This window comes from Mauremys mutica, chromosome 6, assembly GCF_020497125.1.
Source record: "Mauremys mutica isolate MM-2020 ecotype Southern chromosome 6, ASM2049712v1, whole genome shotgun sequence".
NCBI lineage: Eukaryota > Metazoa > Chordata > Testudines > Geoemydidae > Mauremys > Mauremys mutica.
In genome coordinates this window covers 1,812,129-1,829,647 of record NC_059077.1, presented here as the reverse complement: position 1 = coordinate 1,829,647, position 17,519 = coordinate 1,812,129, and the positions used below count along the sequence as shown (strand labels likewise).

The 17,519-nt window shown below is 49.9% G+C and overlaps 1 protein-coding gene across 6 annotated transcripts in view; it reads left to right on the top strand.

The window, feature by feature from the left end:
• The window catches only part of UNC13B (unc-13 homolog B), a 359,613-nt gene that overhangs the window by 290,858 nt on the left and 51,236 nt on the right, over positions 1-17,519 (top strand). For all 6 annotated transcript variants that reach the window (XM_045020551.1, XM_045020545.1, XM_045020550.1 and 3 more), the window contains one exon: positions 12,172-12,298. In XM_045020551.1, the coding sequence (XP_044876486.1) occupies positions 12,172-12,298 (127 nt within the window). The remainder of the gene's footprint in view (positions 1-12,171; positions 12,299-17,519) is intronic.

Below are 17,519 nucleotides of genomic sequence, written 5' to 3'. Positions count from 1 at the left end.
ATAGGGTAAGGCATAGAAATATGTTGTAGGACACAAAGAAGAGTAAGGGATGCTCTGGTGAAAGGTTGCTGCAGTTAAGCCCTTGAAGTGTAAGGAGGTAGGCAAGTTTAAGGGGAAATAATTAAAATAGAATGCATTAATTAGGTTGATTTTAAGAAGCTGCAGTGCCTAGATGCCTGAGTAATGGGGATTCTAAAATAGCAAATTAAAAACTAATGTGGACACAGGATGGGCATCAGAGCCCCGTGTCTGAGAATGAGGCCAGAAATCTCACTCTCCAGACAGTGCCTGCTGTGAGCTGAAATGATGAGTCCAGTAAAATCCAGGTAAGTAATACCGTCTACAGGCGGCTTTACTGGTGAGTCTGAGGAGCTGAATCTGGGACCTTCCTTCCACACCCCAGGCTGCAATAAAAATCACGTGTACACTGCTGAGGGGTGCTATGAGGCACACGAAGGTAGATCTATGGAGAGATTTACAAAGAACTGTGACACATTATAACAATGTAATGGGGACACGGATGTGGGGTGAGAATTATCCTTTTCTTACACTCTTCACTCGTTGTCTAGGGGAGGGAACCTACTCAGGATCAGTAAAGAGTGAATTCAACTTGAAATGAAAATGAAAAATCTTGTGCACACAGAACAGAGTGTGGGGAAAATGAGAGTGGTAAATATCGAGTGTAAAAGGAACGTATCCAGGAGCTCTTTACACTGTTAGTGAACAGGATCTTTTGGTAGGAGGAAATAGAATGCCTCTGGTAGATGCATAGCTTTAGAAATCCCAGGCTTATTTAAATACCATTAGCATTTTTTTCTTCTGCTTTCCACTATACAATCTGAATTATTCTGAAGAGCACATACCTGTTTCTAGTGACTTAAGATCTAGGAAATACCAGGTTGAGTATAGTCCTTGGGATTTCAAGCCCATAAGACTTGTCAGTCATGGCGGCTAGTGGACCTGTAGGTAAGGGACATGAGCTCTTTCATTTTTAGAGAGACACTATGAACTCATTATGTCCTCAAAACAGCACAAGTGAACAAAAAAGCTAACCTGACAAAGGTGAAATGACTGGTCTCTCTCTCGTTGTCCAGAGCATTGTTGAGAAACAATAGTTCATGTGGGCAGCGAACTCAAGGGTGAAATGATGGTCAGTCAAGAAGTAAATTTGCTGGCAGTGTAAGTGCTCTGGGGTTTGGAAAGATGCTAGCTTTCAGCACAATCTTCTCAGGAAGGTCTCTCTTCTAGGTGTGTCTGTACAGCCTTCCAGAAACACATGGTGTACAAGTAAATGGTAGCATAGTGTGTATGTCATACTGACATAAAGGAAGCCAGAATTCAGGAAACCCACAGCAAGCTAGGCACTTCCTATTTTACTGACCTGGGAGAAATATCACTGACAAAGCTCTTTAGCAGCATTCGCTCCATGGCTGTTTCATAGACTGTGGGAGATGTTGACTTGACTGAAAAACAACATGATTTGGTTTCACACAGAAAAACATGTTGGTGGGTGTAATACAAGGTGGCAGTTTTGAGTGATGAGAGTTGGCTGGTTGCACGATTAACCTCCTTAACAGCTGACCTGTGGCAAACAATTACAGCTAAACATGGATCATTAGAGGTTCCTCAGTTACATAGAGGGCAGCTTCATGATCCAGAGACTAGAGACTCCAAGGAAAGGGGAATGCAGCTCTGTTTTTTTTTACCAGTAAGGCAATTGAATGTGACAGTAATAGAGAAGCTGCCAGCCATGAGGTATGGTGCTTGTTCAGTTCTGGGCCACCTCAGTGCTAGAAAGATGTTGGTAAGTTGGAGGGAACTTGGATAAGAACAGAGGATGAAGGGGCTGACAGATTTGAAAGAATTAAATATGTTTAGTGTGGTCAAACTACTGCTAAGGGGGAAGAGATTCAATAACTGTGCACAAGCATTTGAGTAGTGGAAACACCAGAGAGAGGAGGATATGGTTCAGGGTCTCGAAGATTTTTATCTTTTGATATAATGGAATGAAATTAACTAAAAGTGTAGGTTATATATCAAGAAAAAAGCAAATGGTGAGATGTATTAGACTGTGTCAAGAATGGAACTGGACAAAGCACCGGAGAACATGCTGCAAAGAAGCAAATCCCACGTGAGCCCCCCTGGTGGACTGGATGACCCGAAGAGCTCGTTTCCAGCTGTAACATCTACATTGTGATATCTGCAGGGGAAATAAGAGACAGTTGTAGAACACTTCTCTGTTCTTGTGGTTTGCTGAGGATGAAACACGGCAGTTGACAGAAAATATCCGTACACCTTTCCATTAGTCCTGCTGCTAAGCTCTTTCATGTCCGGTTGGCTACAGCACACAAATCCACTAAGATCTCCAACTCCTACATTCTTCCTACTTAATATGTTTCAGAAGAAGCAAAGGGTATATGCTAATGGGCTGGAACACAGGTTACTTTAAATAAAAGGTACAAGGCACATTTCTGTTTGAAAAAGGAAATCATGGTCATGCTGCAGGTATACTCTGTGCTGTGGACTATCTCCTATCATCATCAGTAACTTCTGAAATCCTTCCCTTTATCAAAACGGGTGGAGGTGACCAAAACCTGTAGCCAGTCTCTGGAAGGGGAGAGCAGCTGGCCATGATTGAGGTAGCGCTAAGGGGCAAGGGGTTTTTGGTTTCATCGGATCATGTTTGTTCCTGTGGTTCACTTTTGTCTCTCCTCTGTCACAAGCCCCACCTGTATTTCGCATTCGCAAAGTCCTCTTTTATGGTGGTAAGAGTTTTCATTTTATTTTTATTTTTTAGTTCCTTTAGTTTTGCTAAGTCAGTGTCACCCTCTCCCCCTTTTGCAGCAGATTGTGTTAGAGGTCAGTCCCCAGGATTATGCTTCTGCTGATGTTATGCATCTTCCTGCTCTGCATTTTAATAGCATTTTATCCTAGACAGAACAAAAATATTTTTGGAAAAGACTCTGTTAATTTTAGTTTCTCTGCCTTTAGTGCATTCTTTTGTCTGGTTTATTTTGGGCAAATAGATTTGGCTTTATCCTTCCTGATTCTGCCTCCAGAGAGCCCTCCCATATAAGTCGCAGTAGCTGGGAGCAAGGGATAGTTGTAGAATTCCCAATGTTCCAGAGTTTGTGCATAAACACTCCAGCCCTTCTAGTCACCCCTGCATTCCCCTCTCCCAGCACGCCAGCCCAGTCATGCCTGCGTTCCCCTCTGCCAGCACGCCAGCCCAGTCACCCCTGCGTTCCCCTCTCCCAGCACACCAACCCAGTCACGCCTGCGTTCCCCTCTCCCAGCACGCCAACCAGTCACCCCTGCATTCCCCTCTCCCAGCACGCCAGCCCAGTCACCCCTGCGTTCCCCTCTCCCAGCACGCCAGCCCAGTCACCCCTGCGTTCCCCTCTCCCAGCACGCCAGCCCAGTCACGCCTGCGTTCCCCTCTCCCAGCACGCCAGCCCACTCACCCCTGCGTTCCCCTCTCCCAGCACGCCAGCCCAGTCACGCCTGCGTTCCCCTCTCCCAGCACGCCAGCCCAGTCACCCCTGCGTTCCCCTCTCCCAGCACGCCAGCCCAGTCACCCCTGCGTTCCCCTCTCCCAGCACGCCAGCCCAGTCACGCCTGCGTTCCCCTCTCCCAGCACGCCAGCCCACTCACCCCTGCGTTCCCCTCTCCCAGCACGCCAGCCCACTCACCCCTGCGTTCCCCTCTCCCAGCACGCCAGCCCACTCACGCCTGCGTTCCCCTCTCCCAGCACGCCAGCCCAGTCACGCCTGCGTTCCCCTCTCCCAGCACGCCAGCCCAGTCACCCCTGCGTTCCCCTCTCCCAGCACGCCAGCCCAGTCACGCCTGCGTTCCCCTCTCCCAGCACGCCAACCTAGTCACGCCTGCGTTCCCCTCTCCCAGCACGCCAACCCAGTCACCCCTGCGTTCCCCTGTCCCAGCACGCCAGCCCAGTCACGCCTGCGTTCCCCTCTCCCAGCACGCCAGCCCAGTCACCCCTGCGTTCCCCTCTCCCAGCACGCCAACCAGTCACCCCTGCGTTCCCCTCTCCCAGCACGCCAGCCCAGTCACCCCTGCGTTCCCCTCTCCCAGCACGCCAGCCCAGTCACGCCTGCGTTCCCCTCTCCCAGCACGCCAGCCCAGTCACGCCTGCGTTCCCCTCTCCCAGCACGCCAGCCCAGTCACGCCTGCGTTCCCCTCTCCCAGCACGCCAGCCCGGTCACGCCTGCGTTCCCCTCTCCCAGCACGCCAACCAGTCACCCCTGCGTTCCCCTCTCCCAGCACGCCAACCTAGTCACCCCTGCGTTCCCCTCTCCCAGCACGCCAACCCAGTCACGCCTGCGTTCCCCTCTCCCAGCACGCCAGCCCAGTCACCCCTGCGTTCCCCTCTCCCAGCACGCCAGCCCAGTCACCCCTGCGTTCCCCTCTCCCAGCACGCCAACCCAGTCACGCCTGCGTTCCCCTCTCCCAGCACGCCAGCCCAGTCACGCCTGCGTTCCCCTCTCCCAGCACGCCAGCCCAGTCACCCCTGCGTTCCCCTCTCCCAGCACGCCAGCCCACTCACCCCTGCGTTCCCCTCTCCCAGCACGCCAGCCCAGTCACCCCTGCGTTCCCCTCTCCCAGCACGCCAGCCCAGTCACCCCTGCGTTCCCCTCTCCCAGCACGCCAGCCCAGTCACGCCCGCGTTCCCCTCTCCCAGCACGCCAACCAGTAAACCCAGCGTTCCCCTCTCCCAGCACGCCAACCTAGTCACCCCTGCGTTCCCCTCTCCCAGCACGCCAACCTAGTCACGCCAGCGTTCCCCTCTCCCAGCACGCCAGCCCAGTCACGCCTGCGTTCCCCTCTCCCAGCACGCCAGCCCAGTCACGCCTGCGTTCCCCTCTCCCAGCACGCCAGCCCAGTCACGCCTGCGTTCCCCTCTCCCAGCACGCCAGCCCAGTCACCCCTGCGTTCCCCTCTCCCAGCACGCCAGCCCGGTCACGCCTGAGTTCCCCTCTCCCAGCACGCCAGCCCACTCACCCCTGCGTTCCCCTCTCCCAGCACGCCAGCCCGGTCACCCCTGCGTTCCCCTCTCCCAGCACGCCAGCCCGGTCACCCCTGCGTTCCCCTCTCCCAGCACGCCAGCCCACTCACCCCTGCGTTCCCCTCTCCCAGCACGCCAGCCCGGTCACGCCTGCGTTCCCCTCTCCCAGCACGCCAGCCCACTCACCCCTGCGTTCCCCTCTCCCAGCACGCCAGCCCACTCACCCCTGCGTTCCCCTCTCCCAGCACGCCAGCCCACTCACCCCTGCGTTCCCCTCTCCCAGCACGCCAGCCCACTCACCCCTGCGTTCCCCTCTCCCAGCACGCCAGCCCGGTCACGCCAGCGTTCCCCTTCATTCGTCTGCTTTGTAATTTAGGATAAAATAGTCCGTAAATAGTGTAGTTAGGAAAATTTTAGACTTGTGTTAGTTCTTTTTCGAGTGTTGGTGCCTGTGTGTATTCCACACCTGGGTTCCAGTGCGTACCATGTGCCTGAGTCTAGAGATTGTAACGAGCGGTGTCAGTTGGCCTGCACATGCACAGTAGATCTCCCTGTGCTCCCGAGCGAGGGTATAAACAGCAGTGCGGGTCGATGCTCTCTCAGTTCCTTCTAATGCCACATGGTCTGAGTCAGAATCCAATGTCCTCTCTTGCTTCAGCCTTTCAGAAAACCTGTAAATAAGATTGTAATTAGTTATTCTTTGTTAATTTTAGTGTAGTTAGTGTAGATTGTTTACTCAAACCAGGGGCTCCCTCCCCACAATCAAGGACTATGCCAGATTCCTGAGCTTCCCAAACTTCATCTCCTGCCCTAGATCCTTCTCCGTCAGCAACGCACCAACACTGCCTCTACTGTCTGGGCAGGGGGTGACGTTTCAGCGAAGTGCAGCATTTGTTGGCCGTTTCTGTGAAGATCATGAGCTTCACCTTAGAAAACACTTACTGGAGAAGGCTATGAAGCCCTCTTGGATTCAGGCCAGGGAGACCCCCCTGGAACATCGGCCTCACCAAACGAGCAGCACCCCTACAAGAACATGCTTAGAAGTGGAGCCCTCAGTTTCTAAGCCTCATCCAGGCCTTTCTGCCAGTCACTAAACCCACACCACTATGGGATCTGAACCTTGTGTTGTCAAAGCTCACTAGACCTCGGTTTGAATCCTTAATATCACATTCAGTGTCCCACCTGTCCATGAAGGGGGCATTTCTAGTGGGCATCACTTCAGTCAGGAAGGTCAGCAAACTGAGAGCCTTCATGGTGATCTCCCCCCTCCCATTTAGAGTATTTTACGAGGACAAAGTATTCCTTCACCGTCACCCTCAATTTCTTCCCAAGGTCATCTCTGAATTCCACCTCAACCAGTGTATCCCCTTGTCCTTCTGAAACCCCATGCTTCTCCTGAAGAGAAGAGATTTCACTCCCTCGACATCAGTCGTGCACTGGCCTTTACCTGCAGAGAACCAAGCCCATCAGAAAGTCTCCAAGACGCTGTCATGACGACAGAGCTCCCGCGTTCAGGCTGTATCCTCGCATGGGATTTCTAAGTGGGTTTCTGGCTGCATTATCAAAAACTACAGACTAGATTCTGTTTCCTGGCAGTATAATGACCCATTCTGTGAGAGTGCAGGCTGCCACAGTAGCATCCCTGCAAGAGGTCCTGATTCAGGACATCTGCAGAGCAACCACCTGGAGCTCCGTAAGCATGTTTGGATCTGCAGTACTGCATGCATCTTTGTTGCTGACTTCCTCGCCCCCAGCTCCGATCTGATAACTGTTTGTCAATCCCCATGTGTAGAATATACATAGGGACCAGCACTTAAAGAACCTCCAGTTACAGTAAGTAACCTCCACTACTTCTTTGAGATGTGTGGACCCTGTCTGTATTCTGCTACCTGCCCTCCATCCCCTCTGCTGTGGATCTGATTAGATTCGCATTTAGAAGAGGAACTGAGAGGGTGTCGACCCGCACTGCTTCTTATACCCTCACTCAGGAGCACGAGGAGATTTACTGCGCACATGCAGGCCAACGGACACTGCTTGCTAAAATCTCCAGACTCAAGTGCATGATGTACATGCGTACCGACATGTGGAATACAGACAGGGGCCGCACATCTCAAAGAACCTCCAGTCACAGTAAAAGCAGCAAAGAGTCCTGTGGCACCTTATAGACTAACAGACGTATTGGAGCCTGAGCTTTCATGGGTGAATACCCACTTCTACATGCATCCAACAAAGTGGGTATTCACCCACGAAAGCTCATGCTCCAATACGTCTGTTAGTCTATAAGGTGCCACAGGACTCTTGGCTGCTTTTACAGATCCAGACTAACATGGCTACCCCGCTGATACAGTCACAGTAAGTCACCTTCACTTAAAATGTGTGTTTAGCTGTTTTTGTCAAATTTCTACTGCTCTGGGATCACCACGGGCCTTGCCTGAAACATTGTACCCATCGAGAGCACCAGGTTTAGGAGGGGTTCCTCTTGCCCTGCTGCGCTCCCTGTTTTGGTTGAGTATGATGAGTGCCCTTAATGCTTTAAGGAAGGAGTCTGAGCCAAGATGTGACATCCCATGCTACTTGTAAAAGTGCCCAGTAAGGAAATGGCAAAATGGCTTCTTATGGCTCAGGATCCATATTCTTCCAGTGCAACCTTGGAAGGCACCTGTTCTGGTTCCAGTGGCTCCAGTAGATTGCACTGGGGAGATAAGAGGCTCCAAGACAGAGTCAGATGTATCCTGGAGCAGCTGGCATCCCCAGATCCTAGGGCTGTTAAGGAGGACAAGGCCTTCTCTGATTTGGCATGGTCAGGTCAGTCCTATTCACGGGGGTGCCCCTTGGAACTGTTTGGCAGACCCCCATAACCCCTCTGAAGGATCTGCTGGAGGAGATGTCACATTACTCAGACCTGTCTAGCATTGCCAATATTCTCCCCAGAGCTGCCATCACTTCTGTACTGAGGACAAGTCCCCAGCTCTGGGGAGGCCTGTTTTGGGGGCTGATTGATGCTATACTTGGATCCAAGGATCTCTGGTCCCTGCTGGATCTGAGGTGGGTGCTGTTGTTTTCTCAGTTCCAAGATGGTGGGTGCCATGTCATTTTTCTGCAGCACCATCTTGGTGAGATTTTTTTGGCCAGACTGCTTCAGAGTTCAAGCCCCATTCAAGTTTTACTGGGTGCTGAGTACTTTGGTGTTGGTCCCTTTGGGCCTCCACTTCCTGAGTCAGCAGCTCTTCTGAGGTGCCGGTGAGGGGTCCTGCTCCTTGGGCACTCTTCTCCAACAGAAAAGCAAAGGCCCTTGGGAGTCCTTTGTCTGCCTCTACTGGAACCTCAGGATCAGCAGTTAGTTACTCCTGAGGGGATTCTGCACCAAAACATTAAAAATGTTGCGCACAATATTTTAAAATTCTGCAACTTTTATTTGTCAATAAATAAATGCAGAGGTTCCAGTTTGGCGGTGGGGAGCACAGGCCACTGGCTGCACAGAGGTTAGAGGTCACTGTGCAGCCTCTCCACCCCAACCCCAAGGACATGGACTCAGTGGTGAGGCTACACCTAACCCTGATGCAGCACAAGACCTGGGCCTGCCCCAGAAACGTCCTGGGGCCCTGCCCCTCTGTGCCAGGTGCACCAGGTGTGAGGCAGGCAGGCTCAGGCAGGCAAGGTCCAAGTGTGGAGGGGCTCATTGTAGGGGGATCCAGGTGTGGGTGAGCGGATTCTGTTTGGGACAACCTGGGTGCAGGCAGCTCGGGGTAGGGGGTGGTGGTCCTAGGTGTGTGGGGGATCTGGTGCAGGGGCAATGGAACTCTGTAGGGGTCTCCAGGTGAAAGTGGTTGGGGCTCAGCAAAGGGGTCTGGATGTGGGAGGTCTCGGGGGGGGGCTGAGTGCTGGGGGAGGGGGGCTTGGTGTGGTGGGGGACTGGGTGCAGCTGATTGGTGTCAGTGGTGTGGGAGTCTGGATGTGGGGGCTCAGGATGGTGCAGAGGGGTGGGTCTCATCGGGGGGGTTGCATGCAGGGAGCTCAGTGGGGGGTGGTCTGGGTACAGGGGTGGGTGTCTGGAGGCAGGGGGTCTGGGTGCAGGAGGCTCCAGATGCAGGGGTTGAGGTTTGGTGGGGTTCTGGTCTGGAGTGGTTCTGGGTGTATGGAGTGAGGCTTGGTGGGGGTGTCTGAGTATGGGCGGTCTGGATGTGTGGGGGTTGGGCAAATGGGGGAGCAGCTCCCTGCACAGTGACCCCTGCCCCTGCAGCTGAGGAGTGATGGGGGAAGGAAGCAGAGAAGGATGCTGAGCTTCCTGGAGCTTGGGGAGGTTTCTGTGGGTGATTCTGACACAGCCCCAGCCACTCCTTCCAGGGGAAGAGGAAGTCCTGTCCTTTCCTGCCTCCAGCCTAGCCAAGGCTAGCAGCTGATCCCAGCTCAGGCTAGGAGCCACTGGCTGGGGTGTCCCCCGCCCTGTGGTGATTCACCTCTCCGCCGGCTGCTCTGGGTGCCTGAAACAATGTACCTGCACAGGTAGGGAGTGGTGCGTGACTGCTCTTGCAGCTTCCATGTCAGAAAGTCATTTTGCTGCAGGGAAGCAAAGAAATCTGCAGGGGACATGATTTCTGCACATGTGCAGTGGTGCAGAATTCCCCCAGGAGTAGCAGTTCCACATGGTGTGGACTCAGACACTTTTCTGACAGAAAATCAGCAGATATAACTTGTGCCATGCCTGCTTTGTGCAGGCTTTCCTGGCACCTTCCTCAGAAACAGCTGGAGATAGAAGACTCAGGTAGATGGACAACCGGTCTGATCTCCAATGTTCCTGTGCTGAAGGTCTCATTTTATTGGCCAGGAGTGTCTCAGAGCTGTAAGTCCTGATGGCCAACACCTTATGCTGTGTGTTGCGCAAAGACAAAGTGATGCCTAGGCCTCTCCCCAAACTTCTGACTAAAACTGTATCAGATTTTCGTTGTGATCAGCCTGTCTCATGGCCTGTGCTTTTCCCATAGCTACATATCCATCCTTCATAGAGGAGGTAACACATCTCACATCTCAAGCACTACTGACCTCTCCTTTGACAGGGCTTGTCATTTAGAAAGTTGTATGGTCTCTTTGTCATCTGTGGAGAAAAACTTACAGCTCAAGCCACTTCATCTCAAATGCATCCAGTTGTGTTATAAGCTGGCAGCTGCTCCTACGCAGGAATGACTCTCTGCTCTGTCAAGTAGGACGATGGCAACCCCTGTAGTGCTCCACATCAAAATGAACAAAGTGCTAATTGTCCACTGATTTTCTTCCTCTCACTAGAAGCACAGAGTGCATACTTATGTCTATTTCCATCTCCAGTCTGACTGCTAAACCCCTATGTATGTCTTTACTTCTGCACTTTACTGAGAGGGGGCAGTAGTTCAGACACTGAGGGGGGGCTCCTATCCTTCTTAGGCACTAAGGATATCATAGCTTAATTAAGCTAAGGCATATCTACATAAGCAATTAGACCATGGGGGTGAGAGTCTGCCCCGCACTTACCTGCTGCAGTCTAACTACTGTCCACATGGCCACTCGTACTCTGGTGACGCGTGTTGACCGTTTGTTAATGCACTTTCAGCTGGTCCCATTTCAAAGAGGACTAGCTCAAAGCACTTTTATAAACTGTTAACGCACATCAGCTGGTGCACGTGGACAGTTACTCTGCAGCAGGCTAGTGCAGGGTAGATTCCCATCCCAGCTTGCCAGGTCCTCGTATAGACAAGCTCTAAGATATAACACTGCTCTTTTTCTTCACTTCCAAGAAAAACAACTTCAGTTGGAGTGAATAAAGTTTGGCCATCAAACCAGCTGTGGCATTGGGAAAGCTCAGATCCAGACCAAACGCTGCAGTTTGGACCCACCTCAAATAAAAACCAATACGAGGCTTCCAAATCCCAAACACAGCGGGATCATTTTGGAAAGAGGATTGTACTCTTGGAATCAGTGGTGGTTAAAACAAAGCACATGTCTGATAGAGAAGTATCTTTAATAACATCCCAGAAGGGGATAGGGATGTTTCTGGGGGTTGAGTTTTCCAAGATGGTAGGAAAGTCTCTTATCACCTGCTAGTGATAGTAAGTAGTAATGATGGAACCTCTCTAAAAAGAGGTGATGTTAGAACACATTTAACTCCTAAGACAAAGCTCAAGGATAAGTTAAAGTATAGGCAGGTTGTTTCCCACTCGAGGCTTGGCAAGCAGGCAAGCCTGCCTTAAAACCAGTTGACTGCTTTATGGGCAGCCAGTATAAAGAATTCAGGGTGGGGGTAAAATGATCATAATGGCCCAATCCCAGGGAGCCGGTGACCAGGGGCCTTCTGCACCAGTCCTGCTGGGAGGAGGGAGTTGCTGATTGAGCCCTGGGCAGATGAGGCTACAAGCAGTGCAGCAGAGAACAGTTCCTTTAGCCCCTGGGACGTGTGGCGCTGACTGTGCCACCGCAGGATGGTGGAGATGCTACATCATGAGGCTTCCTTCCTGCACCAATAAGAACTATGTTTTCCTGATGATGAAGTGGCCTCAATGCTCTGAGCCAGCAGTGGCATCCTAGTCCTTCACCTCTGCTCTGCAGAGACTGAGCCAGCTGAGTCTGGGAGGCAAAAGATGCATGTGGCTGTAGTGATGAAAATGCCTAGCAGAGCCCCTGTAGAAATCCGCACCTCCTCCATCCTAGCACGTCACTAACAAATGAAGACCTAGAACTTAACTCTCTCTGCCCTCCTCTCGGAGGCTGCAAGATAGTATATTTGTTACCATCATTTAAATCTAGGAGAACACACATGCCGTCTCTAGGAATCGTATTATTTCTTCCTTAGGACGACAAAATCCAGAGCATCTAATGTGAAGAGGAGGACAGGCCATAAGAAACCGTTCTCTTCTTATTGTCATGACAACCAGAAATTCTTCTATTTTTGAAGTGTTAGATGGAGCTGTGCAAAATTACTCCAAAACTCAACCTGCTGAACTGCAAAGAACCCCCAAATGCTATAGAAATCCTGATTGCTGAAATTTCATGGCATTATAGGTACACATCACACACCAAAACCTTAGCACATTGCAGATGTGTTGTACACAACCCTGCTGAGACCAGTGCAGCTGCAATAATGCTAATTTAACATACCTGACTGCTTGTTTTCTTCTCAACAGACCATGAGAAGCACAGACTGTGTAAAAGTGCAGACTATATGAATTTGCACTTCAAGGTGAAATGGCTGTACAACGAGTATGTCCGCGAGCTGCCTGCCTTCAAGGGCAAAGTGCCCGACTATCCAGCGTAAGTCACTTGTATTCTCTGTCATAAATTCCATGTCTTGCCCCATCTCACGCCTTCCTCAGGGTGATCCTTCTGCTGTCCGTTAGTCTTCCTCATTCCTTTCCATCCTTTGCCCCCTCTACACTTCCTTCTGACCATACCGAAAGCATCCTGGCCTCCTCTCAGCTGTTCCTCCTCCTTACAGACGGGATTGTTTCAGCTTATTGTACAGTATGTCTCAGCTCAGTGTCAAGAGCCAAAATATTTAGCAGAGGGTTGGCCCTTGGGACCTAGGTTGGATTTGGGGGCATTTCTCTGGCATGCTTACGATACGTGGTTTGGTTACATTGGGCTGGGCCTTGTAATTTTAACTCTGTAATCAATGATTAAACAGCAAATGCTCTGGCTTATCAAACCTTGGCTTCCAAGCACTGTCCGAGTGGCCACCCAAAATTCCTGCCAGAAGCTGGAGCTCCTACTAGGGGCACCTTCTTTAGTAAAGCAGGGCAGGTGTCTTTAGATCAGACTCAATAATGACACCTTCCCTGACCAAGGAGCTCACTTAGGTCCTTGCCTCCCCAGAGCTCTTCTGTCCTCCTTTCTGTACTGATGCCGTTTCTCTTTAGTTGAGGTTGCAAAGGGTCTGACTTGAGTGATTTGTTTCCTGGGATTGATTTACTGGGTGAGCAAGCCCATCCAGCTGATATAAATCTGTCCCTCAAAGGGCAGAGCTGGTTCAGTGCAGGCTCACCTTGGGAGAATCCCATGAGTTTCAGCATGAACTACTGCATTAAACATGGGGCAAAGCAGATAGCCTGGATCACATGGTCTATATCAGAGGTATGTAACCTATAGCACGTGTGCTGAAGGCGGCACGCAAGCTGATTTTCAGTGGCACTCACACTGCCCGGGTCCTGGCCACCGCTCCAGGGCCTCTGCATTTTAATTTAATTTTAAATGCAGTTTCTTAAATGTTTTAAAAACCTTATTTACTTTACATACAACAATAGTTTAGTTTTATATTATAGACTTATAGAACGAGACCTTCTAAAAACATTAAAAATGTATTACTGGCATACGAAACCTTAAATTAGAGTGAATAAATGAAGACTCGGCACAGCACTTCTGAAAGGTTGCCGACCCCTGGTCTATATCCAGGGAGGCCAGTGAGGATCACAGTTATACAGTTGGTCTGTCCTGCCCTTTAATAGCTGTAGTTGCTGGTGACTACAGGTACCAGATTGCAATAATCAACCTTGTCCCAAGCAGCCTGGCCTGTTGCTGGGGCTTGTAGCCTCTGTGGGCAACACCAAGGAATTAAAAATGAGGGCATGTCCCATCCAAGCTATAAAGTTAGGCACGGCCCTTGGGCTCCTAGCACGCTGTCAGTGCAGCCCTCGGGTGAACACAATTCTACAGGGCATCACTCAAACCTGATATAATAACCAGTCTGAACGGAGGGCCTTGGGAACAGATCAGCAGAGCAATGAGAGGCTGCATGGTCCTGTGGACAGGAGACTGGCCTGGTTTCCTTTCTTGGCTCTGCCTCTGAGTCAGCGAGCTTTGGGCTGGTCACCTGATTTCTCTGTACCATATCTTAGTTTACAGATCAGTAAATAAGGATAATGATGCTTAGCTATTTTCCTAAGGAGCTCTGCAATCTATGGGCGAAAAATGTGACCCGAGTGTCACTAAGCAGTAGTGTTCAAAACCTGTTGGCGCTGTCTATGCGGTATCTCTCTCTAGAGCTCCTAGTGCTGTGGTGTACTGTGCAGTCTCCAGCATCCTCTGCTGCTGATTAGTGTTAAATATTAGCACTGAGCATGTAACCAAACACATCTAATGAGTATTTCAACCATCTCCCCAGCTGTCTGTGCTCCCGCACCCACCACTTCAAAAATACCACTGGGGCTAATCATAGCAATGAGTTCGTTTCTTCAGACAGTGGCGTGATCGTTATTTTATAAAATGCAACTTCATTAAATACAGAAGATACTTAACATTTTCTGCTTCAGATTCAAACCTAGTAAACCGAGACCAATCAAAACGCAACCATCCAGAGAGCCGACTCTTACCCCTCAGAATGGACAGGAGACGGAGCTCAGACCCGTTTGCCTTATCCTGTACCTGGCAGTGGGGGAGAAAATGCTTCTGAGCGGCCCATTCCTGATGGCCTTGAAAATAAAGTCAAGGTTTCCAGGTGCTGATTGTTAAATCTGTCACTCCCTCTGCTTTCAGCAACCCAGCATCAATTTCTAAAACTGGGTAGGAACACAGCCGGCAGTCGAACATTAGAGCTTTGTCTTGTCCATTTCAGAAGTCAGCAGTAATATGGAAGATGTTACTTTCCAAAAGCATGAACTTCTTATTCTTTGTCCTTTCAAAATGCTTAAGATAGCATGGTTTTTTTCTAAATTATACACATCAAGTAGTGTGATTGTACCAGAGACTAGCTTGTCTCTGGACGTAGAAGGCATTTCTGCCTTTGATATCGTGACTTACAGTTCACCTGTTTTGGCCCAATCTTGAAAACCAGGTCTCTGTTTTCACCCCTGTAACTTGCCTGCTCAGTTGAAAACACTGTTTCGATGTCTCAGTACCTGATTTACAGAGGCAGCCAGGTACCTAGTACCTTCATTTTGTCTGCAACGTTCTGGCCAGAGAAGCAGAGGCCAGGTTCAGGCCAGGCTGAAAGTGCAGCCCTTTGCCTCGCATTAGATCTGTAACACACGACAATAGGAAATTTCCATTCAGGCAGAAAACACTGCTCCCATTCATGGTGTAGCAGAGTGCACTACATTGAAGGGTTTATTCCAAACCAAAACTATGAAGAGAGCTGTAAAGACAAGCCCTCAAAAGTCAGGGTGTGCTGCCTCCTGCATATTCATTAGGTCAGTGTGTACTGGCATGTTACCAGGCCGTCATTTCCACAGGACCTCTGTGTCGTTTGCTGTGTGAGTTCATAGATTCTAAGGCCAGAAGGGACCATTATGATCATCTGGTCTGACCTGTAGAGTACAGGCTAGAGCGTTAGATAGTGCGAATAAGTTACAAAGGTGTGGCACTTACTTTTTCGATCACTATTAAAACAGGCAGGAAGAGGGAGGCAATTGCTCTCTATCAAACGACATTTAAAAATGTGTCTATGAAATTAATTTTTAAAATAATTTTATCGTTGAATACGCTTACTTTGAAACACATTCACTAGGATAAATGATCTGTCTATCCTTGCTGTTCAGTGAGTGTGCCCCTTCCTCATTCACCGCACACTCCCAACCTCAGCTCTGAGAGCCAAACCTTGCAAAGTAAATTTAGACTAAGGAACAGCTCTGGATTTACACTGCAGTTGGAAGCAGACTGAGTCTGGGAACCTGTGCAGACAATAGTCCCTTGTCTATGACCATGATATTAAATATGGCATCACAACACTGAGTGACAAGGGGACAGAGGTAAGATTGCACTTTCAGCTAGAACTACAGCATTTCCTGACGTGAGTGTTGTACTTTGCAACCTGTACGTTCTCTTAGCCTAGTTCTCTCTGTGGAGTTTTGGGTGGAGGGGGGGTCTTAAAAGAGCCTCCCTCCCCAAAATTATCTTCCCTTTTTGCCAAGCAGTCTGGCTAGACAGCAAAACACCTAAATGACTGTGAATTTGTGAGCCATTATGCTGGAAGTATTCTGCATCCCATCTATGGCTAATGGCTTTGTGTTCTCACCACTGCATGTGGCACACGTTCTGTAGTGCCCCTACCTCCTCCTGTGAGTGTGCAGTGAATGTCAAAGGTGCAGTAAGCAATGGCTGCTAGGGGATAACAACTAGGCAGTTCTGCCTCATTCTGTGCCATAAGCAGCAATTAGTAAGTAGCAAACAGCCTGTGTCATTCATTGAGCTGTAACTTTCTGGGGCAGTAAGCAATACAATGCAGTGTGCAGCTTGCCACTCAGGAGCTCTGCAGGGGATGGGCGATTTGGTAGCTGCTCTCTTATAAACTCCCTCTGTTTCCTTAGTACCTGAGAGCTCTTGTTTTAAAACAAGAGTCATGGCTTAAAAAGCAAACAAAACGCCCAAATCAAGAGAGTCCTGCACCCCACGCACAAACCATGACTCTCAAAGCCTCAGAACTGCCAGGTCAAAAGCAATTTCACTGGAACATGGAAAGACCTTGTCTCTGTGAGGGAAATGTTCCCATCATTGCTGCTGTAGGTCAGCATGGCTGACAGCTGTGGTGGATAGTGCTGGTGCAGGCAGGCTGCTGCTGGCATTTAGCACCGTGTCACTTACAATTTCCAATATTACCATGGGTGTGCTGTATATGCCAAGGTGTTAGGAGTATTTAAGGCTACCCAGCATGGTCTGAGTTTGTGCGCTCTCTCTGTCTGTCTCGCTCTCGTGTCTCTCACGTTATTTCACATTCTTTGCTAATTCAAGCAGCCCATAATTAGCACCATTTGAATGAGCTCCATGGCCTGTTCAGAGAAGGTCGTACTCTATTGTGAAGCTCATATAATACACCTTTTATGGACTGAATTCACACATGGGCCCTTTTTTCCCTTGCTTGTGAATGCTGTTTGGTAATATATGAAAGTGAGATTTGCTGCAGCTGCAGTACTTAAATACTTACATATAGAAGAGCTATGTAATGAACTCTAGAGAGACGTTTAACTCCGATGAAACCTTAAATGCTTTGCTGCTTCTTAAACACCACCGAAAACCTCCCCTCTGCATTGTCCTGATGCTTCCAAACAGCAAGAGAATGGGGTCTGGCTAGCCCAAGGGATTGCTGATGGGATACAGATCCTTTCTCCTCCTGTTTTCTGGTTCAAATCCAGCACATCAGTACTGGCAGCTGTCTGGTGCAGTGAGTTAAGAGTCTAGTCCAGTTCCAAGGGGATAAATGTCCACATTGTAAAGCTATCTCCTTGGCACACAAAGGCACCCATTTTTAACAGGCTCAGTCTCCAGAGCCCTTTCCATCCTGCTATGCTGTCCTCTCCCCTCTCCATGATAGGAGGTGGGAGAGCATGGGGGAAGCTTATTCTCCTTTGCCCGTGTTCTACCTGTTCTTGGGATTCATAGAGCTCCACTCTAGGGTGGGTCAGTCTGGACCCTTTCATATGCACTACAGTCACTTGCACTCTCACAAGAGAAATCACCGTGGCACTGCTGATTCTGCACGGGCCGGCGTCTCCTATGGGGACAGTATAGTGCCACCAATCAGTCGTTAAGCGTTCTCCCAGACTGT